The sequence below is a fragment of the Nicotiana tabacum genome, chromosome 17 (assembly GCF_000715075.1).
Source record: "Nicotiana tabacum cultivar K326 chromosome 17, ASM71507v2, whole genome shotgun sequence".
NCBI classification, from domain to species: domain Eukaryota; kingdom Viridiplantae; phylum Streptophyta; class Magnoliopsida; order Solanales; family Solanaceae; genus Nicotiana; species Nicotiana tabacum.
In genome coordinates, this window is record NC_134096.1 from 36,611,203 (window position 1) to 36,636,329 (window position 25,127).

Below are 25,127 nucleotides of genomic sequence, written 5' to 3' on the forward strand. Positions count from 1 at the left end.
CCCACAATTACGAGTCCAACCATACTAATTTCACTCATATCCGACTCTGAATTGATGTTCAAAACTCAAAAATTCACTTTAGAAAAGTTTAGACAAAACCCCCCAATTTATCAGTGAAATTATCAATCAAATGCCAAAATCAAAGATGGAATCACAAAATATAATCAAAACCGAGTAGAAAACATTTACCCCAATTCATGTGGTGAAAATCGCCTCCAAAATCGCCCAAATCCTAGCTCCATAACTCAAAATATGATAAAATAAACTCAAAATCCCGAAATTAGATGTTTTAATGCACTTTCAGTGGTCCTTCTTCGCGAACATGATTTCAAACCACGCGATCACGATTGCAAAACTGTCTAGCACAGTTTTTACCCTTCGCAATCACAGCCATTTCCCAACGATCGTGATGAATAAATTCCATTATCTTCCTAAACTCTTTCGAGACAGCCTATAGTATAACGGCTATAATTTTTTGTACAAAACTCCAAATGATAAACGGTTTGATTCTATAGAAACTAGAAACAAAGAGCTCCAACTTTCATTTTTTGTCACCTCAAAATTCCTTATAGATTGCTAGATATGACTTTCCAAAGCCAGCCTGGTGACAGCAGAATTATTCTACGTGATCGCAGGAATGGCTTCCGCAATCGCGATTCACAAGGCTCAAAGAACAACTTGCTCTTCGCGAACCCGACCCAAAAGGTCCGCAATCGCGATTTGCACCCTTGTAGCTAAAAACCAGCAGCTAAAAAGGGCCTAGAAATAATCCGAAACCACCCCGAAACTCACCGAGCCTCTAGGGACTCCGTCCGAACATACCAACAAGTCCCAAAACTTAATACGGACCTACTCGAGGCTTCAAATCATACATAATATTATCAAAACCACGAATCGTCGATCAAGATCAATCTCTTAAGTTCATAAACTTCAAACTTCGACCAAAGCGTCCAATTCAAGCCTAACCAATCCGGAATGAACCTAAATTTTGAACACAAGTTCCAAATGACATAACGAACCTATTCCAACATCCGAACAACAATTTGTACCCGATATCATCAAAGTCAACTCTCTGTCAAACTTGTAAACCTTCCAAGCATTCAAATTACCAACTTTCGCCAATTAGCGCCAAAACCTTCTAAAAACATCCAAATGCAAATCCGAGCATACACACAAGTCCAAAATTACCATCCAGACCTAACGGAACCATCAAAACTCCGATCTGAGTCCAAATACACAAATGTCAAACTTGGTCAACTCTTCCAACTTAAAGCTTCTTAGTTGAGAATCATTCTTCCAAATCAATCCATTATGACCTGAAAACTAAAATCGACGATTCACACAAGTCATACTATATCATTTGAAGTTATTCATGGACTCAAACACCCGAACGGAATACAAATGGTCAGAATGACCGATCGAGTCGTTACGTACGTTTGAGCCGGCCTTGATGAAACATAGATAAAGTTCCATCCCTGTAAAAATTAGAAATAGATATTCAATATTTTAGTGATCGTTTCATTTTGCACACTGGTTAGGCTCCATCTGGAGTCTGACAAAAGAAGAATGTCATTTTACTATTTCCACACGTTTTATCGTTAACAATGAGCATCAATAGACTCTCTCTCCGACTCGTGTGTTAAGGTTCTGGACGGCACAAAGCAATGTAAACTTTCTCTTTCTCCATGACTACATATAAATGCAGTCCTTAGCGAAAGCTTTCGTCTGCAACCAAAAAACAAAAGCTTGTTCCGATAAGCAATTCATTAATTCTCTCTAAGTAAAAGAAATTTACGTTGAAATGGCTTCAAAGTTTCTTTTATTAGGGCTCCTTGTCTTTATAACTTTTTTAGTTGCTTTAGCATCTGATCATAGTCCACTCCAAGATTTTTGTGCAACTGACTCCTCAAGCTCAGGTATGGTTTCCTATATTCTTCCTTGTATTGCTTTTCTGTTAAAGAGAATATTCAAAACTTAAAAGGATTTAAATATACACTGATAGTAAAAATTTTGCACTATCAATGTATTAATTTTAACATGTTGAATCAAGTATACTAACACCCAGCTTAAAAAGGTGATTGCCTAGGTGAGAAATTTAGTGCCCAATGAATAACTTTGCACTGCTGCTTGTATAATCATGGCAGTGGTTCTCAATGGCATGGCTTGCAAGGATCCGGAGCTAGTACAAGCAGATGACTTCTATTTCAGTGGACTGCACTTAGCAGGGAACACATCAAATGACTTGGATTCCGTTCGATTCCAGTTAATGTTGCTCAAGTTCCAGGACTCAACACTCTTGGCATTTCTATGGTGCGTTTAGATTTTGCACCAAATAGAGTGAACCCTCCACACACTCACCCTCGTGCTTCTGAAATATTGGTAGTCCTGGAGGGTTGTCTTGAAGTAGGATTTGTGACCTCCAGTCCCGAGAATCGCCTTATAACTAAAACACTTGAAGTAGGCGATGTTTTCGTGTTTCAAGCGGGTCTCATCCATTTCCAGAAAAATATAAGAGACACTAATGCAGTTGCAGTTGCAGTTGCAGTTGCAGTTGCAGCTCTTAGCAGCCAAAATCCTGGACTTATTTCTGTTGCAACTTCAGTTTTTGGTTCGAATCCTGCTATTCCTGTTGATATTCTTGACAAGGCTTTCCAAATTGATCGAAACACAACCATTCTGATGCAGTCCCGCTTCTAGACATGTTTTTCAGGAAATTAACAACATTTTATTATTCAACATATATCCTAGAAAATATGTTTTGAATTATCCACGTGGTATGATGTTGTTTTTATTAATACTTTATTAATTAGCAGCTGTTTATTGTCCTACTTTTTCAAAATTAAGCATAGATTAATTACACACTGTAAGTGTTCTGTAATGTTTCTTTCGTTGATAAAAGATAGAATCAAGTATGCTAGCTGTTTCTTTTACTATATATATGTCATGGGTAATCTTCTTTTGCTTTACTAGTCTGTGCTTCCACTAATATATACTCCTTTTTATAAGGCATAAGTTACAGAAAATCACTCAAGTCTAGTGAGGCCTTATGCGCAAAAGTACTATTAAAGTGTGAAGTTGCTAAAGAAATGCTCAGACAAAGAAAAAGGATGGGTTAATACATCAACAATAACTAAGCACGGACGTCAATTATGTGGACAAAGGACATGAAAAAAAGAAAAACAGAAGTGAAAGAAACGAAGTAAAAATAACATCATTCCAAGCACTCAAGGATGTAGCCTAATGAAGCTAAATAAAAACCTTTATCAGACGGTCTGAATCAAAGTAGAGGCAAACAAAACTAGATAATTTATTCCCAACTGCATTAGTGTTGGTGGGTAGAGTTACCCAGTACCTCCAAGACAAATTTTATTTTCAAAAGCTCGCCTAAGAGAAGTAAGGTCATGATCATATAAACCAAGCTGATTCAATTTTATTAACAAGAGGACAAATGGTACATATCAACATTCTGTACTTGGATCATCGGGCGTATTCATACCACAGAATCTAATTTCACAACAATTACCGACTCCAAAAATCACACATCCCTGAAGCCTAAATCTTCCAATCACTTTGTGATTGTTATCACAAATGGTCCGACATCTGGTACAGTTCTTCAATCTAGAAATGCTTTGATACTAGCTCTAAATATTACCATATCTATATAGCACCACCTTTGTACTCATCATTCCAATGGAAGCAAACAAAAACCTTACTCCCTTCAACTAGTGTACTTCACATACATAGGAATCTTAATCCTTCTGCTATTGCATTCCATAGATAATCCTAAGTCGTAGTCGTCACACCAACAACGACATTGCTCACCTAGCAAATATGAAAATGATTATCAGAAATACTTACCTCAAATGAAGCACAAGAAAAAATGAATCAGACGTGAGCAGTAAAAGATGAATAAACAGAGGTCATAATCAAAGAAACACACCAACTTGCCACTTTCATCTAAAGACATAGGGTTCTGAACGACCACGGTTTGATTCTGTGAACGGGCTGTAGCCTATACCAGATAAACAATGTTTCAGAAGTGAATTCTGGCTGGTCAATCGCAAGTAGCAAAGAGACAGTAAGATGCACCATATTAAGAACTCACAGTTGAAGAAGTGGGTCCTGCAGAGGATGTAGCACCACCATTTGGGGTGTGCACAGGAACATGGACTCTTCCATCTCCGGCCTGCAAGGAGATTCGTAGACAAATTAAAACTGAAGATGAATCATCACAACCAGATGTGAACACTAATTGCCTAAGCAATGATTAGGAACTGAAACCTGACCGTTTCTAACAGCCAAGCTAGCAAGGTGAATTAGACGAGTAATGCATTTGCAGAAAAATAGTCTCCTGTGACATATATAACCTCTGAACTTATGCAAAATGAAATACAAAATTAATCAGCAGACAGCATAATTTCTTTAGTCTCACAGCAACTGGTGAAACTGCCTCCAAATTATGGATCTCAGATGGCAAAACATGATTCAACTTTTACTTTCCAACATGGCTTCAACAAGGACCACATTTTGACATGAAACCACTTCCCACCTTTCTTTATGTAAGACCTCAATATCTGTCATAATATATGTCCTTCCATCATCGTCACTTGACAACCCTTGAAGTGAAGCATAAATTAAATCACGATAACTAGATGTTTAAACCAGGAGCAGACTGGACGAACCACAGTAGAAGCGACTTAATTAGAGACAACTGCTGCTCACTCCCAGGAAACCATAACCTATTGTAAAGCTTGATAATCTGTCTTTTCGGTAACAGTCCGTTTCAATTATCTGGTGCTATCATCTCGGATAATTCTAATCTCAACTGTAAATCTTATTATTTCCCTATCAGTCCTAACGTTTCAATTTTAATGAGTAGCAACAGATAGGTGCAACTACCACAGAATAGTCGAATCTGAGCTCAAGCAAAGCTCGTTTCAACCAAAAATGCTGTAAATCTTAGACTACATCAATGCAATGATCCCCCATACCCAACACTTCAATAAAAGCAGAAGCAGTCTAAAGAAAAAAATAGATAATATCTCAAGCTAGCCGAGGACAACTACGCACAATTTCTTTAAAGACAAGAACAAGACTTCCAGGTCATCCTCTTTGTATTAACGCTTCTGATAGCATCCTAGGAAGCTCAACTATATTCAAGGACAAGGATGAAGTTTTGGAATATCAAAAAGGGCCTTTAACAAGATGTCAAGTTAAAGAGTTGCAAAACAAGGTCATTATACTTCAAGTGCAAATAAAGAAGTTGTTAATTGGGAAGAAGATCTCAAGGATAAAGGATGTGAATTGGCTAGGTGTTACAATTGTTTTATAGCCCAAATTTATGTCCAAGAAGAGGAGTATTGGATCCCAAGAGATATCCTATGAAGAAGGTCCTAATCAGTCCACTTTTGGACCATTTTGGCACCTAAAATGTATCCAAACTTGCAGCCCAATTAGTCCTACATGAAGTCACATTTTTTATAATATAAAAAGGACTTGCTTTATGTCAAAGAAGGATACAATAGTCGTGCTAGAAGTTGAGTGCAAGTTGGTGCCAAGTTGCTTGCAAATTTCCTTCAAGATTTCCAAGATTCTATCCAAGATTGGTTTTGGACTTTCAAGATCCTATCCTAAGGTACTTAGACTTTTTGTCCAAAGTAGTTAGGGCGAGATTTCTAAGATTTCCAAGATTGGTTTTGGACGTTCAAGATCCTATCCTAAGATAGTTCGACTTTTTGTCCAAAGTAGTTAGGACTTTCTTTCTTTGTTTTTGTGGTAGAATTTCGTAACTCCCTCTCTATATAAAGGGATGTCTTCTTTGTTTTTAGGGCAGATTATGATGAACAATATCAACAAAAAATGTGAGATTTTTCTTGCAATCCTGTGTGTGGCTACTCTTGGATTTATTCTTCAACCTTCAAGAATCAACTTAAGGTGGTAAGATTAAACCCTTTTCGAAATCTTAGATCACTTCTAGGTATTCAAGAAAGATGATAAGTTTAGGCTTATTGTTCTTCTTGTTATTCTAAAGGGTCGGGTTTCACAATCTATCTCTTGTTTTTAATTCTCTACCAAAGGCGATTAGTTTAGGATACGATCTTGAAAGTCCAAAACCAATCTTGGATAGAATCTTGGAAATCTTGGAAATCTTGAAAATCTTGAAGGAAATTTGCAAGGGAACTTGGCACCAACTTGCACTCAACTTCTAGCACAACTATTGTAACCTTCTTTGACATCAAGTAAGTCCTTTTTATATTATAAAATACGTGACTTCATGTAGGACTAATTGGGCTGCAAGTTATGGTCCAAAAGTGGACTGATTAGGACCTTCTTCAAAGGATATTTCTTGGGATCTGTTAGTTTTACAGCATGTATATAGTGTAGTATTGTCCCACATTGGTAGAGGAGTAGTATGTACTTGTATAGTATAACTATAAATAAGGACCTCTTGTATTGTATTGTTCATCCAATATCAATAACATATTTTCTCCCGTACCTTCTCACATAGTATCAGAGCAATTGTGAGAGACTTATCGCTGTGCATAAATTCCAGCGATTCCGGGAAAGAGAAATCAGTACTTTTTTAAGGCTGTTTTCTATCTGCTTCATCTCTGTCAGTGTTGTGCAAAATCCAACACTACCACGCGTCACTGTCCGGCGACCAAACCCCAGTGAAAAGCTCCGGCAGCAGCCACCTCACGCGCCTCCACGCGCCACTAGAAGCTCACGCGCCGGCGCGTATGACCACTTCCGGCCATTTTTTGAAAATCTTCCTTCAGAACAATTGGGTCGCCTGGTAATTCCGATCCTACCCCTACTGTTTTCATTTCATTCCGACAACTTTGAGTTTTTCCGACAGCTACAGTACTATTCCGACAGCTACAGTAGATTCCGGCAGCTACAGTATTTCAGTATTCTATTTCTGTGTTTCCGTACTCTGTTTCAGTGGATTACAGTTGATTCTTTCTCTTATTTGGTAATAATTTGCAACAATGTCTTTGAGATTTGATGCTTTTGGATCTAGAAACATGAGTTCTAGAAGCTCTAGTGTTATGATTACCTCAAAATCTTTAATGGGAAGTTCAAACTACTTAGCATGGGCTTCATCTGTCGAGTTGTGGTGTAGAGGTCAAGGTGTTCAAGATCATCTAATTAAACAGTCTAGCGATGGAGATGAAAAGGCAATAGCACTTTGGGCAAAAATCGATGCTCAGTTATGTAGCATCTTGTGGCGATCTATTGATTCCAAGTTGATGCTCTTGTTTCGTCCATTCCAGACATGTTATTTGGTTTGGACAAAGGCACGCACCTTATACACTAATGACATATCTCGCTTCTATGATGTGATATCGCGGATGACAAACTTAAAGAAACAGGAATTAGATATGTCTACTTACTTGGGTCAAGTACAGGCAGTCATGGAGGAATTTGAGAAGTTGATGCCAGTTTCTGCTACTGTGGAAAAACAACAAGAGCAGTGACAGACGATAGTTTCTCGTTCTTACCCTCGTTGGACTTCCTAATGATCTTGATTCAGTACGCGACCAGATTTTGGCTAGTCCGACTGTCCCGACAGTTGATGAATTATTCTCTCGATTATTCCGCCTTGATGCAGCACCAAGTCCACCAGTGATCTCATCACATATACTTGATTCCTCTGTTCTTGCATCCCAGACAATGGATGTTCGGGCATCTCAAACTGTGGAGCATAGACGAGGAGGAAGTCGTTTTGGAAGATCTAGACCCAAGTGTTTTTATTGTCACAAACTTGGACACACTCGTGAAATGTGCTATTCCTTACATGGCCGTCCACCCAAAAATGCTTACATTGCTCAGACCAAGACTCCAAGTAACCAGGGATTTTCTTTATCTAAAGAAGAATATAATGAACTCCTTCAGTATCGAGCAAGTAAACAGACATCTCCACAAGTAGCCTCAGTTGCTCAGACTGATACTTCTGTTACTGGTAATTATTTTGCTTGTGTTTCCCAGTCTAGCACTCTTGGCCCATGGGTCATGGACTCAGGCGCTTCTGATCACATCTCTGGTAATATATCACTTTTGTCAAATATTGTATATTCACGGTCTCTTCCCACTGTTACTTTAGCCAACGGATGTCAAACTAAGGCAAAAAGAGTTGGACAAGCTAATCCCTTGTCTTCTATCACCCTAGATTCCGTTCTTTATGTCCCTGGCTGTCCTTTTAGTCTTGCATCTGTTAGTCGTTTGACTCGTGCCCTCCATTGTGGTATATATTTTATTGACGATTCTTTTATTATGTAGGACCGCAGTACGGGACAGATAATTGGTACAGGACGTGAATCAGAAGGCCTTTACAAACTTAACTCACTCAGTCCTTCCACAACATGTCTAGTTACAGATCCTCCAGATCTAATCCACAGACGTTTAGGACATCCAAGTTTATCCAAACTTCAGAAGATGGTGCCTAGTTTATCTAGTTTGTCTACATTAGATTGTGAGTCGTGTCAACTTGGGAAACATACCCGAGCCTCCTTTTCGCGTAGAGTTGAGAGTCATGCAGAATCTGTCTTCTCCTTAGTTCATTCTGATATATGGGATCCTAGTAAAGTCAGTTCATCCTTGGGATTTCGTTATTTTGTTAGTTTCATTGATGATTATTCAAGATGTACTTGGCTTTTCTTAATGAAAGATCGTTCTGAGTTATTTTCTATATTCCAGAGTTTCTGTGCTGAAATCAAAAACCAATTTGGTGTTTCTATTCGCATTTTTCGCAGTGATATTGCCTTAGAATAATTATCTTCTCAATTTCAGCAGTTTATGACTTTTCAAGGAATTATTCATCAGACATCTTGTCCTTATACCCCTCAGCAAAATGGGGTTGCTGAGAGAAAAAATAGGCACCTTATTGAGACTGCTCGCACACTTCTAATTGAATCTCGTGTTCCGTTGCGTTTTTGAGGCGATGCAGTTCTCACAGCTTGTTATTTGATTAATCGGATGCCTTCATCTCCCATCAAGAATCAGATTCCGCATTCAGTATTGTTTCCCCAGTCACCCTTATACTCTCTTCCACCTCGTGTTTTTGGGAGCACGTGTTTTGTTCATAACTTAGCCCCTGGGAAAGATAAGTTAGCTCCTCGTGCTCTCAAGTGTGTCTTCCTTGGTTATTCTCGTATTCAGAAGGGATATCATTGTTATTCTCCAGATCTTCGTAGGTACCTTATGTCAGCTGACATCATATTTTTTGAGTCTAAACCTTTCTTTACTTCTGCTGACCACCATGATATATCTGAGGCCTTACCTATACCGACCTTTGAGGAGTTTACTATAGCTCCTCCTCCACCTTCGACCACAGAGGTTTCATCCATACCAACTGTTGAGGAGTCTAGTGTTGTTCCCCTTAGTTCCCAGCCACATGAACACCACTCTTGACTTATCGTCGTCGTTTGCGTCCTCCATCAGGCCCAACTGGTTCTCGTCCTGCACCTGACCCTGCTCCTGCTGCGGACCCTGCTCTTAGTACACCAATTGCACTTCGGAAAGGTATACGGACCACACTTAACCCTAATCCTCATTATGTCGGTTTGAGCTATCATTGTCTGCCATTTCCCTATTATGCTTTTATATCTTCTTTGTCCTCGGTTTCCATCCCTAAGTCTACAGGTGAAACGTTGTCTCATCCAGGATGGTGACAGGCTATGAGTGACGAGATGTCTGTTTTACATACAAGTGGTACTTGGGAGCTTGTTCCTCTTCCCTCAGGTAAATCTACTGTTGGTTGTCGTTGGGTTTATGCAGTCAAAATTGGTCCCGATGGACAGATTAATTGACTTAAGGCCCGTCTTGTTGCCAAAGGATATACTCAGATATTTGGGCTCGATTACAGTGATACCTTCTCTCCCGTGGCTAAAGTGGCTTCAGTCCGCCTTTTTCTATCCATGGCTGCGGTTCGTCATTGGCCCCTCTATCAGCTGGACATTAAAAATGCCTTTCTTCACGGTGATCTTGAGGATGAGGTTTATATGGAGCAACCACCTGGTTTTGTTGCTCAGGGGGAGTCTCGTGGCCTTGTATGTCGCTTGCGTCGGTCACTTTATGGTCTAAAGCAGTCTCCTCGAGCCTGGTTTGGTAAGTTCAGCACGGTTATCCAGGAGTTTGGCATGACTCGTAGTGAAGCTGATCACTCTGTGTTTTATCGGCACTCTGCTTCAAGTCTCTGTATTTATCTGGTAGTCTATGTTGATGATATTGTTATTACTGGCAATGATCAGGATGGTATTACAAATCTGAAGCAGCATCTCTTTCAGCACTTCCAAAATAAGGATCTAGGCAGATTGAAGTACTTTTTAGGTATTAAGGTTGCCCAGTCTAGCTCAGGTATTGTTATTTCTCAAAGAAAATATGCTTTAGACATTCTTGAGGAGACGGGGATGATAGGTTGCAGACCTGTTGACACTCCGATGGATCCGAATTCTAAACTTATGCCAGGACAAGGGGAGCCGCTTAGCGATCCTGCAAGCTATAGGCGGCTGGTTGGAAAATTAAATTATCTCACAGTGACTAGACCCGACATTTCTTATCCTGTGAGTGTTGTAAGTCAGTTTATGAATTCTCCCTGTGATAGTCATTGGGATGCAGTTGTCCGCATTATTCGATATATAAAATTGGTTCCAGGCAAAGGGTTACTCTTTGAGGATCGAGGTCATGGGCAGATCATTGGATACTCAGATGCTGATTGGGCAGGATCACCTTCTGATAGACGTTCTACGTCTGGATATTGTGTTTTAGTAGGAGGAAATTTGGTGTCCTAGAAGAGCAAGAAACAGAATGTAGTTGCTCGGTCTAGTGCAGAAGCAGAATATCGAGCAATGGCTATGGCAACATGTGAGCTAGTCTGGACCAAACAATTGCTCAAGGAGTTGAAATTTGGTGAAATCAGTCGGATGGAACTTTGTGCGATAATCAAGTTGCCCTTCATATTGCATCAAATCCGGTGTTCCATGAGAGAACTAAACACATTGAGATTGATTGTCACTTCGTCAGAGAAAAGATACTTTCAAGAGAGATTGCTACAAAGTTTGTGAGGTCGAATGATCAACTTGCACATATTTTCACCAAGTCTCTCACTGGTCCTCGTATTGGTTATGTATGTAACAAGCTCGGTACATATGATTTGTATGCACCGGCTTGAGGGGGAGTGTTAGTTTTACAGCATGTATATAGTGTAGTATTGTCCCACATTGGTAGAGGAGTAGTATGTCCTTGTATAGTATAGCTATAAATAAGAACCTCTTGTATTGTATTGTTCATCCAATATCAATAACATATTTTCACACAGGATCCAATACTCCTCTTCTTGGACATAAATTTGGGCCATAAAACAATTGTAACACCTAGCCAATTCACATCCTTTATCCTTAAACTCTTCCTCCCAATTAACAACTTCTTTATTTGCACTTGAAGTATAATGACCTTGTTTTGCAACTCTTTAGCTTGACATCTTGTTAAAGGCCCTCTTTGAGATTCCAAAACTTCATCTTTGTCCTTGAATATAGTTGAGCTTCATAGGATGCTATCACCTTCTCAAAATGGCTAGTAAGCACCTTTTGTTTATGAATAGACTTTGGGATGAAGTGGTGGATGCAGTGGATTAGGAGATGCTATAGTAGAATAAGATAAACTGTTGTATGATTTTAAGGATTTCATTTTAGATGCATTAGCTTTTCAGATTTTGTTATAGATTTCAAACTATTTTACATTTATGACAAATTTCTTATTTATATTCTAAATTATACTTGGATCTTTTTTATTATAATTTATACCTTATCAATCCGCTCTTTTTTCTCTTCAAGTAGGATTCATGATAAAGAAATCTCTCAATTTTATTACAATGTTAAAGTTTTGTAAGACCCTAGTACAAATGGGAATTTGATCCATTATAAACTGATAGTTCATACAGGCACATTGTTTATTGAAGGATCAACCACCACAAGATACTACGTGAATAATGATGGGTGACGATACTTCCTGATATTTTTGAGTTGCACCAAAAATCCTACTTGCCAAAGTCGAATGTTCTCCCTCTGGCGGAAGATTTTATATTGGAATATCTCTACGGAAAAGGGTCATATTTGCCCCTTTACTATCAAAAGTAATCTACATCTACCCTCCGTTTCAATTTCCTAGTATAACTACTACCCCTATCGCCATACTTTTGACTCATATTTGCCCTCCCCCTGTTAAATGGCTTGGTCCTCATCTTAAAAAAGATAGGTGGTTGGCCCTGATTGGATGAAAAAGACCCGTCTGTTTCTAATTAAGACCCACCTGACCAATACTAATAGCCCACCAATTCCAAAAAAAAAAAAAAATATTGAACTCATTCCACCCCATCTCCTTCCTCAATGCCTTTTCAGCACAAGTGAAGAAGCTCAATGCCTTTACAGCACTGCAAGAGAAAAATTTCAGGAAATGGCTGCTTTGGCATTGTTCAACTGGGGCAATGTTCATATGTCCAGGGCACGGAAAAGGATCTGTTTGAAAGAAGAGGGTTCAGGAGACACTACAGAAAAGGGCATATTTTAAATGACCCATCAAATAAACTATAGCCATGGCAAGCAAGAGACAACTGAAACAACCTTCTGGTCTCCAAACTTTACTTTTGACTGATGCATAGAGTCCACAGCTATTAATGCACCATGTTGAACCCATATGCATAAAACTGCTAATGATGGGTTACATGAAGTAATTTTCTTTACAGAGGTCAAATTCACCAATATCTTGGCTTAATTTGTATAAATTTAAACAGTTAAAGTTTCAAGCATCAAATGCACAAACCACTTAGCTCCCAATATAATTATTATTTCAATTACAATGGTGGGAAATATCCAAAACATGGTTGCAGACTAGTCATCTCAAGAAAATGAAATTTCAAATAAAAAAATAGAAAATGGAAAGTTGAACCAGGCGCCACAAACTTTGCAGCCACCATCAACTTTGCTCATCTTATAGGAGAACACATTTGTGATTTGAGTTACAATCTACATTACTGTCAAATATATAGTTGTTATTGCTTATGATTGGGCTCGAAAGGAATATTCTTGTATTAATCAAAAGGGAGAAAAAACTCCCGCATACAAGAGGTATACAAAAAGTAGAGAATTTACATTAGAACATGATTCCCTACAAATGACGCCCAATCTTCTACACTAGTAGGGGCTACATGTGTGCACCAAAAAGCGATCAGAGATAAAAGACTATTCTTAAGATGTGAAAACGAAGACTCAATCCCCTCAAAAACTCTCTTATTTCTCTCTCCCCAGACTAACCACATGAGAGCTAACGGGGCGAACTTCCACGCTTTTTGCTTGCTTCTTCTACGGAAACCGGCCCAGCTATATAGCATTTCCTTTACAGTGTTTGGCATCACCCATTGAACACCAAAAAGATTCAGGATTGCCCTCCATAGACCCCAGGACACAGGGCAATGCAGCATAAAATGATCAACTTCTTCCCCTGAGCTTTTACACATGTAGCACCAACTAACATGTGTAATTTCTCTCTTTCGCAGATTTTCAGATGTCAAGATCACTCCCCTCGCTGCTAGCCACGCGAAGAAGCACACCTTCGTGGGCGCCTTAGAAATCCAGATCGATGAGTATGGGAAAGTAGCCTCCTGTCTCACCAACATACTCTGGTAGAAGGACTTTACGGTGAACAAGCCATCATCACGCAACCCCCATCTCCAAGAGTCATAAGATGGATGGGGCATATCTTGCCCGTATAGCAGTGCCAATAAGTTTTGGAGCTCCGCAATCTCCCAATCTTGCATGTTCCTTCTAAAAGAGAGGTCCCATACTATCCCCCTTCATGCTCCTTGCGTATTTGTTGGACCATCAATTCCTTCTGGTTTGAAGCTCTGTAGACGTGTGGGAAAGAGACCCTCAGAGTAGCCTCTCCACACCACTTGTGATTCCAAAAGCTGATTCTCCTTCCATCTCCCACCTTGTAAGTGATGCTGCCATAGAAAGCTTCCCAGTTCTTCATGATGTTCCTCCACATGCCACACCCGAACGGTGTTGTGATTGCCTTGGTCCTCCAACCCCCTCCCGTGGAATCATACTTTTCTGCTATGACCTCCCTCCATAGAGCATGCTCTTCTACCCCGAATCTCCACAGCCACTTCTCCAGCAAAGCTCTGTTGAATACCCTGAGATCTTTTACTCCAAGTCCACCCCACTTCTTTGGGGAAGTGACTGTCTGCCAATTCACTAGATGAAACTTTCTAGTTCCATCTGCCGCATCCCAGAGAAAATTCCTTTGAAGTCGCTCCAGTTTTTCTGTGATGCTCACAGGTGCTTGCAACAGGGATAAGTAATAGGTAGGGATACTTGACAAAGTGCTTTTAATAAGCACTTCCTTACCACCTTTTGACAAATACCGTTTCTGCCAGCCTGCTAATCGTTTTCAACCCTTTCAATGACTGGGTTCCAAACAGTAGTATCCTTTTTCAAAGCACCCAACGGTAGACCCAGGTAAGTAGTGGGGAGAGAGCCCATCTTGCATCCGAGAACATGCGACAAAGCATCAATGTTAGCAACCTCACCCACCGGGAAAATCTCACACTTGCCGAGGTTGATTTTGAGTCCTGATATTATCTGAAACCACTGCAGTACTTGCTTCAGGCAGGTCAACTGATCCATATCGGCGTCACAGAAAACTAGGGTGTCATCCGCAAAAAGCAAATGAGAGACCCTTCGGGCACTGAGCACCCCGATCGGAGCTGAGAAACCTCTCAAGTAGCCTCCACTCGCCGCACGATCCATCATTTTACTCAGAGCATCCATCACTAAAATGAATAGCATGGGGGATAGGGGGTCACCTTGCCTGAGCACCCTGGAGCTGCCAAAGAAACCACACGGGCTACCATTAACCAGGACAGAGAATCTGACTGTTGAAATGCAAAACTTGATCCATCCCCTCCATCTTTCCCCAAACCCCATCTGTTTCATAATGAAGTCCAGGAACTCCCAATTGACATGATCGAAAGCCTTCTCAAGGTCCAACTTGCACAGTAATCCGGATTCTCTATTTTTCCTTCTGGAGTCAACAAGTTCGTTTGCCACAAGAGCAGCATCCAGGATCTGCCTACCTTCCACAAACGCATTCTGGGAAGACGAAACGGAAACGTCAAGAACCTTCTTTAGTTTGTTGGAAAGCACTTTAGAAATAATCTTGTAAATGTTCCCCACTAGACTGATGGGCCTATAGTCTCTGATACAAGATGCGCCTTCTTTCTTAGGCACAATGGTAATAAAAGAAGCATTGATGCTTCTCTCGAAAGCACCATTCACGTGGAAGTATTCAATGGTTTCCATCAACTCCCCCTTAACAGTGTCCCAACAGAGCTGGAAGAAAGCCAAGGAGAAACCATCAGGCCCAGGGGCCTTATCACCAGCACAACTCGATACAGCATCGTGCACCTCCTCCTCCTCGAAAGCTCTTTCTAGCCACTCATTGTCTCCCTCCCCTATGTGGTTGAACTCTATTCCCCCCAAAGTAGGCCTCCAGGTAACTTCCTCTTTGTATAAGTTCTCATAAAACCCCACTATCGCCCCTTTTACCTCTTCCTCTCCCTCAATCCTTACCCCATCTACAACTAAGGACTCTATGAAGTTTCTCCTTCGATTTGCAATCGCAACCCTGTGGAAAAACTTAGTATTCGAATCTCCCTCCTTTAACCAGAGCGCCCTTGATTTTTGTCGCCAACTAGTCTCCTGAGCTATTGCTAGCTCGACTATTTCACTTTTAACCTCCCCCAATCTCACTTTTTCAGTTTCATCTAGCTCCCTCGCCCCTTCCCCTCTCTCTAATTCCCCCAATTCATGCATAAGCTCCCTCATTTTGACCTCCACCCTCCCGAAGACCTCCTTGTTCCACCTAATAATATCTCCCTTGAGCAATTTGAGTTTCTTCGACAGACGGAATGAGGGTGACCCTGATACCCCGTAGTTGGTCCACCATTCTTTCACTTTGTCGCAAAATCCTGGCACTTTCAACCACATGTTCTCGAACCGGAAGGGAGCACGGACCCCCCTCCCTCTGCATCCATCTAGCAAGATAGGCAAGTGATCCGAAGTCAGCCTAGGTAAAGGGATCTGCAACACATTCGGCACCAGCTCATCCCAGGAGGACGATATCAGAAATCTATCGAGTCTGGACCTTGAGTTTGAATCCTCCGCCCTCGCCCAAGTAAACCTTTCCCCTGACAGAGGAAGATCAATGAGAAAGTGATCATTGATGAAGTCAGAAAACTCCTCCATGGCCCTCGAAATCACATTGCACCCTAATCTCTCCTCCGGGAATCTAATTGTGTTAAAGTCTCCACCTATAACCCATGGAATGTCCCATTCCCCCATAATGTTAGCAAGTTCCTCCCAGAAAGACACTTTGGACCCTTCCCCTACCGGCCCATACACTCCCCCAAATCCCCACTCCATTCCACTCACTCTATCTTTGACGAGAGCTGCCAAAGAGAAAGCTCCCTTCCTAATCTCCTTTACCTCCAAACTTCTATCATCCCACATAAGTAGAATACCCCCGGCACTTCCCGCTGCAGGGACCCAGTCATATTTCACCCAACTACCTCCTCAGAGACTTCTCACGATCGCATCCGACAAAACTTCCATTTTGGTCTCCTGAAAACAAACTAGGTTGGCACCCCACTCCCTAACTCCCACTTTGATGATGGCCCTTTTGTTCGGGTCATTCATCCCCCTGACATTCCATGAAAGGATCTTAACTTCCATAAGCAACAATAGCCCCCATTTCCCCACCCCCCTAGACGAGGTCCCTTTCTCCGTGTCACCCACTCGACCCCTTCTCTGATACACCACTACATCACCTGTTTTATTTTGATTAACACATTTACCCAACTCCCTCCCCGCGCCTTCGTAACAGGGTTGTTGCTCAAACTCCCTCAACAGTTCCAGCATCCTATCTTCCTTCCCTTCAAAAGAAACACCTAAGAACTTCCCAAAGTTTAATAGTTTATCCTCCATCCATAAGGACATGTCCACTTCTCCGATCCGTGACGAAATTGTACATGCGTCTTCTGTAATTACCTTTTCCTTGCCCCTATCGGAGGAATGCAAAACCATAGCATTGCTAGTAGTAGGAACTCTGTGTGCCGGGTGGATCACGTCGTTTCGTTGAGAGGCACCAACCTCGGGAAATAATGCCTCACTTGGAGGAGATTGTATTGTAGCCTCAGCACATCTAAGCACAGTGGGAGATGAAGGGGCGATGGAGCTGGGTCCATCACAGACGGGGGGCCGTGGAATAACACCGCCAGCTTTTGCCGGTGCTGCCCCTGGAACAGTGGCTGAAGAGGAGCACAAGCCCCTAGTGTTTGGTACAGCACTGTTTGAGGCATCATTGGCAGAAGGAGGAGTGACTGCTCCCATATGATTAGGAGCCTTATCGGACGCCGCTTGATATAATTTGGGCCCCTTTGGATCGATTCTAATAGAATTGGGAAAGGTTGCTGGGGCCATGTGTAGAGGCCCAGACATATGCTCGCTGAAATCTTGCCCGACCCTATGATAGTTAAAAGAGGACCGACTCATTCTACCTTTCCAGCCCGCATCACTAACCCATTCACGTTTTGCCCTCCTGTTAGGATTTTGTCTTCTTCTCCCAAGTTCAAACCTCCCGTCACTTCTCGATCTACCGTCTGATTCCAGCTTAGTCCGCTGGTCCGGTGAGCCCTTCCCTCCTCTCAGAAACTGGTTTCCCCTTCCCTCCCTTCTATTTGACCTTTCCCTTTCTTCCGCCAAAATCGCAGGCATAAAGACCGGGCGAAATTTAGGGCTCAACCAAACCCTGTAGCTCAAGTAGCCATCTTCCACAACAGTGGAGACAGGGATTCGGCCCCCTTTCCTCACCACAATCCTTACTCGCGAGAGATCGTGCAAGCTGCAAGTGACATCAATGAAACCCCCACAGATTTCCCCAACCTTCTTGAATAGGTCAAGACACCAGAGATGCACCGGGAGACCCACCATGTTGACCACCAATGTTTCGGCAGGGAAACGAGGGTCGAGACACCCATCGTGCTCCACCCATCTGTCTAACTTTAGGAAATTCCCATCAAACCACCTGTTTCCTCTTACGAGAATTTCTGAAGCTTGAGACTCGGTGACAAATCGAAAGAGATATTGCGTGTCACCCAGTTTCGATATTTTCAGCCCGTCCTTTACGTTCCATGCCTCTGCTGCCCAGTTCCTAACAGCTTCTGGGGAACCAACCCATTTGGAGAAAGAGCCAATCAAACAAGAATCCAAGAAACCTTTGCGCCTGAAAGTGTGCTCCTCGGACAGCGAGAAGTGTGGCTCCTGCCCTACGTCAAGCTTTCGCTGGCATCTTCCCCCAAGTTCGAGGGCTGGCCAAGATGCAACTTTGCTAAAAGACATGTTTTCTAATTTTCTAGATTCTAGGGAGAAGTAGGAGCTTCTCTCTGTAGAGTCCGTCATAGCTAAACCAAGAGCCTCGCAAGGTGACTGATTGAAGAAGGGAAAGTGAGAGGGAGTGAAATCTGGCCGGAAAAAGACACCTCTGTCGCCGGAAAATAGCAAAAGTGGTCGGAAGTTGGAGGTTGATGGATGGGTGAGGTCGGAATAGCCTCTCGAAGAGGCTGTCTGAAGGAAAAAAGTCGGGATCTTGCCTGAAAAGGCGTCACGCGCCGGCGCGTGGGCTAGGGGTCGTCGGAGATCTGTCGCGCGTGGGGTGTCAGATCCCGGCGATTCTTTCTGGGGTAGAGTCGCGGCAGGGTTGGCTCTCGGATGGTGGTGGTGGAATCCTAGGATTCATGGTTCATGGTGGTGGTGAAGGGGTGTGTTAGTATGTCTGTGTGCTACAGTGCTTTAGAAGGGAAAAAGTTTCAATTATGGGTTTAATTAATGTAACTTTTGGCATCGAGGAAAATCTGGGAGAGAGAGATATTATAGGTTCAATTTTCTTTTTTTCCTTTTTTGGAATGGGTGGGTTATTAGTACGGGTCGAGTGGGTTTTAATTAGAAATGACGCGGGTTTTTTATCCAATCAGGGCCAGCCACCAGTTTTTTGTTTAAAATGGGACCAAGCCATTTAATGGGTGGGAAGCAAATATGATCCAAAAGTATGACGGTAGGGATAGTTATACTTAGAAACTAAAACGGATGGTAGATGTAGCTTATTTTCGATAGTAGAGGGGCAAATATGGCCTTTTTTGATATCCCTATCAAAAAGATTTTATATTGGAATAAGATTAACTACTGTAAGTTTGAGATTTTCTTATAGATTTCTGAGTAGTTTTACATTTATTTTCATATTTATTTTTTAGATAGATTATGCTTAGCTTTTCTAGATTAGATTTTATCCCTTATTATTATCACTTATTCTAATTTTATTTTATTCTTGTCTTGTGGCTAGAGTTAAAAGTTTAAATTGTCTAAAAGCTCTAAATTGTTCCCAGTTTTTTCATACTAGGTAAATATGACCTATATTACTTTTTTGGAGACACTCCAAAAAACACATGATATATTGATTTGGATATAAATTGTATCCTACTCTCCTTTTACTTCCTTGTTTCTCCCTCTTTCCATCTCACTTCTATATTCATCTCCTCTCTTAACTTCTCTCTACACTCTCGATTTATATCTGTTCTCTTTCTTATTCTTATCTCTTTTTTCCCAGACACAATAAAACATAAATACAGAAACATTAAGTCATCCACCAAAGAATTAAAAAAGGGACTAGCATTCTCACATTAACGTGTGTGATATAGTGGCATATGGCACATTTAACTGATGGAGCTCCGCATGGATACATCAGCATAGTACGACAGTTTCCACAGTTGACATGAGCAAACTGGTTAGGACCTGAAGATCAAGAGAAAATTAAAATTTGCACGGGAAGTACATCAAAGCATAACAAAGACAAATGAGAAAACGAAGATAAGGAGACGAAAACCTCGAGCTGACACCATTCAACAAATTCAGCTTGGCTAGATCCTATTATCCTAGTAAATGATAGAATTTGCAAACTTTATGTGCTAGTCACCTATCAATTCAACAGAGATCACCATTTATTCATCTAAACAATTCTTCACACATACATCAAAAAAGTAAAGGTTCTTCACACCTTTACAAAGACTAATACTACTGAAGATAGAAATAATTTTTAATATTGTTTTCTTGTTATTGTTGTTATTATAGCAACAACCTCCTATACATCCAAACATAAGGAAAAAGGGCTTCTCTCGCTGCTTTCATTTATGCATATTTAATTCATTGTATTCAACATTCATGTATATATCAGGTAAGCTAGTAACAAACATATAACACCAACATTTTTCTATTAGTTACTATATGTTAGTATTATTTAACATATATTTCTTTTGCAATATTATTTAACATATATTTCTTTTGCAATACATAAATAAAAATGTGCCTATGCAGCATGTAAGAATATCTACATATATACTTTATGTTAATTGAAGGGGAACCTAAGTACAACGCTAAGAGTTAATGACGTGTGACTAAGTGACGGCAAGCCGGGGAAACAGCATTTTTGCAGAAATGTGAGGTAAGCAAGATAATAGACCCGATGTAGTGCGAACATTCCTCGAACTCTGCGAACAACAGGGGCTTAGTGCACTAAGCTATCCCTTTTTGTATATTTATGTGAATTCAAAGAATAAGTATATAGGGTTTAACATTGGGACATTTATTCATTAATTTCACACATAAGATCACATGTTCAAAAACATAACATATTTATAGTATACATTTCCTAAACATATAGTAGTATGTTGTCTAGATTACTTGTACCTTATTATGTATATTAGGACTTGTTTTGTTTTGTTCTTTTAGTAGATGTTTTATACTAATAGAACTGATATCCTATAATTGTTTTCAGGGAGACATGTACGTCTTATAGATCTTCATTTCCTATTATTTTTTGGTTTTTATGTGTAAAAAGAAAATAAGCAAATATCCACAAAAACGCAATAAGACAAGGAAAGGAACCGGTGAAAGAGAAGAGTTTGGTGTTAGAAACTTCGGCAAACATAGCATCAGCTTGCTGGGAAGTGCTTATGATGATTTAGTAGAGACATAAACAGCCTATAAACCTGTATGTCAGCTAATTAGGGAGAGGATGGAGGACTATGGACTTCAAGAAAAATAACCCCCATATGAAGTGTAAGGAAGTATATCAGAAAATACTTGGGAATTCCATATTCCATTTGCTTCCCTTGTATGCTTTTATCTCTATTAGCAGACTCAGAGATGAATTCTATCAGAATGCCTACTTCTCTACAGGAAGTGGGACGCTCATCAAATTCTGGAAAGATAAATGGCAAGGGAACTATTTCTAAAAGATGACTTTCCAAACCTCTATCACATCTCTTGTGATCCTGACTCATCCATTGACTCATCCATTGCTCAATACAGGGAAAATAATAGTTGGAACATTCTTCTTAGAAGGTATATACAAGACTGGGAGTATGAGGAGCTGCTAAATCTACTGTCAAGGGTAGAGAATAATGGAATCAATGTTCATGCAGTAGACAAGCTAAAGTGGGGCAAGTCCAAGGAAGGTCTCTATTCTGTCAAGGCTGGATATACATCTTTGACAGCACAAAATGAAATGGTAGAAAGCTGGCCATGGAAGCTTATTTGGAGAACAAGAGCTCCTTTAAAAGTCACCTGCTTTTGTTGGACTGCACTACAAGATGCATGTCTCACTGAGGATAATCTAAGGAAAAGAAGCATCCAGATTGCAAATAGATGCTACATGTGTCAGAACAATGAAGAAACCAACAACCATTTGTTTCTACACTGTCCAGTAGCTGCAGATGTATGGAACATGTTTCTCTCACTTTTTGGACTCAACTGGGTCATGCCTCAGAGCACCAAGGAAGCCTTTAGAAACTGGAACACATGGAAAGTTGATAAAACCATCAAGCAAATCTGGAGAATAATCCCTGCTAGTATTTTTTGGTGTTTATGGACAGAAAGAAATAGGAAATGCTTTGATGGTGTATCAACTCCAATTCACTCTATTAAGGCTAGGTGCTTAATGTTTCTTTTTAATTGGCACAAATTGTCCCCTGTAGACACCCCTGATAGCTTTCTGAACTTTGTCAGCACCTTGGTCTTAAATTAACATTTCTTGTATTAGAGCTGACTTAGTTCTTTTTGATGTATTATCTTTTGTACTACTGCATCTTCTTGATGCCATCAATAAACAAATTAATTCATCAAAAAAAATATAAACTTCAAGTTATGTAGTGCACCATTTAACTATTATCAATAAACTACTACTTAACATATTAAATAATGTTAAATCATGTAGTATTCCAAGTTAACTAGTTGTCGATAAACTAATATACTTAGGGTCGTCTGGTTCACATACTAGTTATGCGGGATTTATACGGCATGCATTGTTTATGCAGTAAATAATAACAGAAGGATTGTTATGGGGTGAATAACAATAAAGGATTTTTATGTATCGAATAATAATGTACGGATTCCTCTGTGGTGAATAATACAAAGGGAAAGTTATGTAGGAACTACATACTTCAAAGGCATGTCTATCTTTAAATACTTAAATACTTTTACTCCAACAACAACAACAACAAACCCAGTAGTTTCCCACAAGTAGGGTCTTGGGAGGGTAAGATGTACGCAGCCTTACCCCTACCCCTGGAAGGGCAGAGAGGCTATTTCCGATAAACCATCGGCTAGAGAACGACCGAAAAAGAAAAGGTAATTACAACAAGTAGGAATAACAGCAAGATGAAATAAGATTGAATTCAAGAATGCAGTCAAACTCTATGTAGTAATAGTCATCTATGGATAAAAGATATCATACTAACACTAATACTAGCGATCTGAGTAAGACAAAGAGAAACGCTCGACTACCTACGAACCTTCTACCCTAATATTTGACCTCCACACCCTCCTGTCTAGGGCCATGTCCTCAGTCAGCTCCAGTTGCGCCATGTCCCGCCTAATAATCTCTCCCCAAGACTTCTTAGGCCTACTTCTACCCCTCCTGCTACCCACCGAGGCTAACCGCACGCACCTTCTAACTGGGGCTTCTATACTTCTCCTCTTACCATGCCCGAACCATCTGAACCTCGCCTCCGGCATCTTATCCTCCACAAGGCTAACCACTCCCACTTTTTCCCGAATAACTTCATTCCTAATCTTATCCAACCGGGTATGCCCACACATCCACCTCAACATACTCATCTCAGCTGCTTTTAGCTTCTGGGTATGAGAGTTCTTGACCGGCCAACACTCTGCTCCATACAACATAGTCGGTCTAACTACAACCTTGTAGAACTTACCTTTAGGTCTCAGCGGCACAGTCTTATCACACAAGACACCGGAAGCGAGCCTCTACTTCATTCATCCTGCTCCGATACGATGCGTGACATCTTTATCAATCTCCCTGTTACCTTGTATTATAGATCCAAGATACTTGAAACTACCTCTCCTGGGAATGACTTGCGTATCAAGCCTCACCTCCATATCCCCTTCCTGGGTACAGTTGTTGAACTTGCACTCCAAGTATTCCGTCTTGGTCCTGCTCAACTTGAAACCCTTAAACTCTAGAGTCTGCCTCCAAACCTCCAGCCTCCCGTTAACACCACCCCGCGTCTCGTAAATTAAAACTATGTCATCAACACCTCACCTTGAATGTGTCTCGTCAACGCGTCCATCGCCAAGGAAAATAGGAATGAACTAAGAGTTGATCCTTAGTGCAACCCCATCATAACCGGAAAGTATTCTGAGTCTACCCCCGCTGCCCTAACCCAAGTCTTAGCTTTATCATACATGTCCTTAATCACTCTAATGTAGGCTACTGGGACCCCTTTAGCCTCCAAGCATCGCTAGAGCACCTCTCTCGGGACTTTGTCATATGCTTTCTCTAGGTCAATGAAAACCATGTGCAAGTCTTTCTTCATCTCCCTATACCGCTCCACCAATCTCCTCACAATGTGAATGGCTTCCATAATCGAGCGCCCCGGCATGAAACCGAACTGGTTCTCAGAAATGGACACACTGGTTCTCCCTCACCCTCACTTCAACCACCCTCTCCCAAACTTTCATAGTATGGCTTAGAAGCTTAATCCCCCTATAATTATTGCAACTTTGGATATCGCCCTTGTTTTTATACAGAGGAATCATCGTACTCCATCTCCATTCATTGGGCATCTTCTTCGTCCTAAAAATGACATTAAACAGCTTAGTGAGCCACTCCAAACCTGCCCTACCCGTATTCTTCCAAAATTCCACAGGTATTTCATTTGGCCCGGTAGCTCTACCCCTATGCATCTTACGCATAACCCCCCCGACCTCCTCTACTCTTATGCGCCTACAATACGCGAAATCCCGACGCATCTCGGAGTGCTCTAAGTCGCCCAGCACAATGCCACTATCACCCTCTTCGTTCAGGAGTTTATGGAAATATGTTAGCCATCTTCGTCTAATCTGAGCCTCTTCAATCGAAACTCTATCTTCCTCGTCTTTGATACACTTAGCTTGATCCAGATCACGGGTCTTCCTCTCTCACCTTGGCTAGCCTGTATAGCTTCTTGTCCCCCGCCTTTAGCCCCAAGCTATTCATACAAACGCCAAAATGCCGCAGTCTTAGCCGCAGTAACCGCTAACTTCGCCTCTTTCTTAGCCCTCCTATACCCCTCCATGTTCATCCTCTTCGCCTCCATGCTCTCTATAAGCGTCAAGTACGCCGCTTGCTTGGCTTCCACTTTCTCTTGTACCTCCTCACTCCACCATCAGTCACCTTTGTGGCCGCTAGAGAAACCCTTCGAGACCTCTAACACTTCTCTCGCAGCTACTCTAATAGACTCCGCTGTCGTGGTCCACATACACTCGCGTCCCCACTGCTCCTCCATGCTCCCCTAGCCAACAACTTTCCCCGAACTCCTGCGCTTTGTCACTAGTCAAAGCACCCCACCTGATCATGGGTTGACCATACACGGCCCTCTTCCTCACGATCTCTAAGTCCATCACCAATAATCTATGCTGAGTCGTGAGATTCTCGCTTGGTATAACCTTGCAATCCATGCA

At 41.2% G+C, this 25,127-nt stretch overlaps 1 protein-coding gene and 1 pseudogene across 1 annotated transcript in view; one reads left to right on the forward strand and one right to left on the reverse strand.

Moving 5' to 3' along the window:
* The first annotated feature begins 1,597 nt into the window (after positions 1-1,597).
* Positions 1,598-2,863, forward strand: LOC107825066 (putative germin-like protein 2-1; annotated as a pseudogene).
* Positions 2,864-3,410: 547 nt separating this feature from the next.
* The window catches only part of LOC107825065 (protein LOL2), a 32,679-nt gene continuing 10,962 nt past the window's right edge, over positions 3,411-25,127 (reverse strand). Inside the window, exons 4-7 of the mRNA XM_075234197.1 lie at positions 19,789-19,901; positions 4,106-4,186; positions 3,941-4,012; positions 3,411-3,822 (exon numbers count right to left, since the gene is read on the reverse strand). Coding sequence (XP_075090298.1) covers positions 3,784-3,822; positions 3,941-4,012; positions 4,106-4,186; positions 19,789-19,901 — 305 coding nt within the window. The 3' untranslated portion in view covers positions 3,411-3,783. The remainder of the gene's footprint in view (positions 3,823-3,940; positions 4,013-4,105; positions 4,187-19,788; positions 19,902-25,127) is intronic.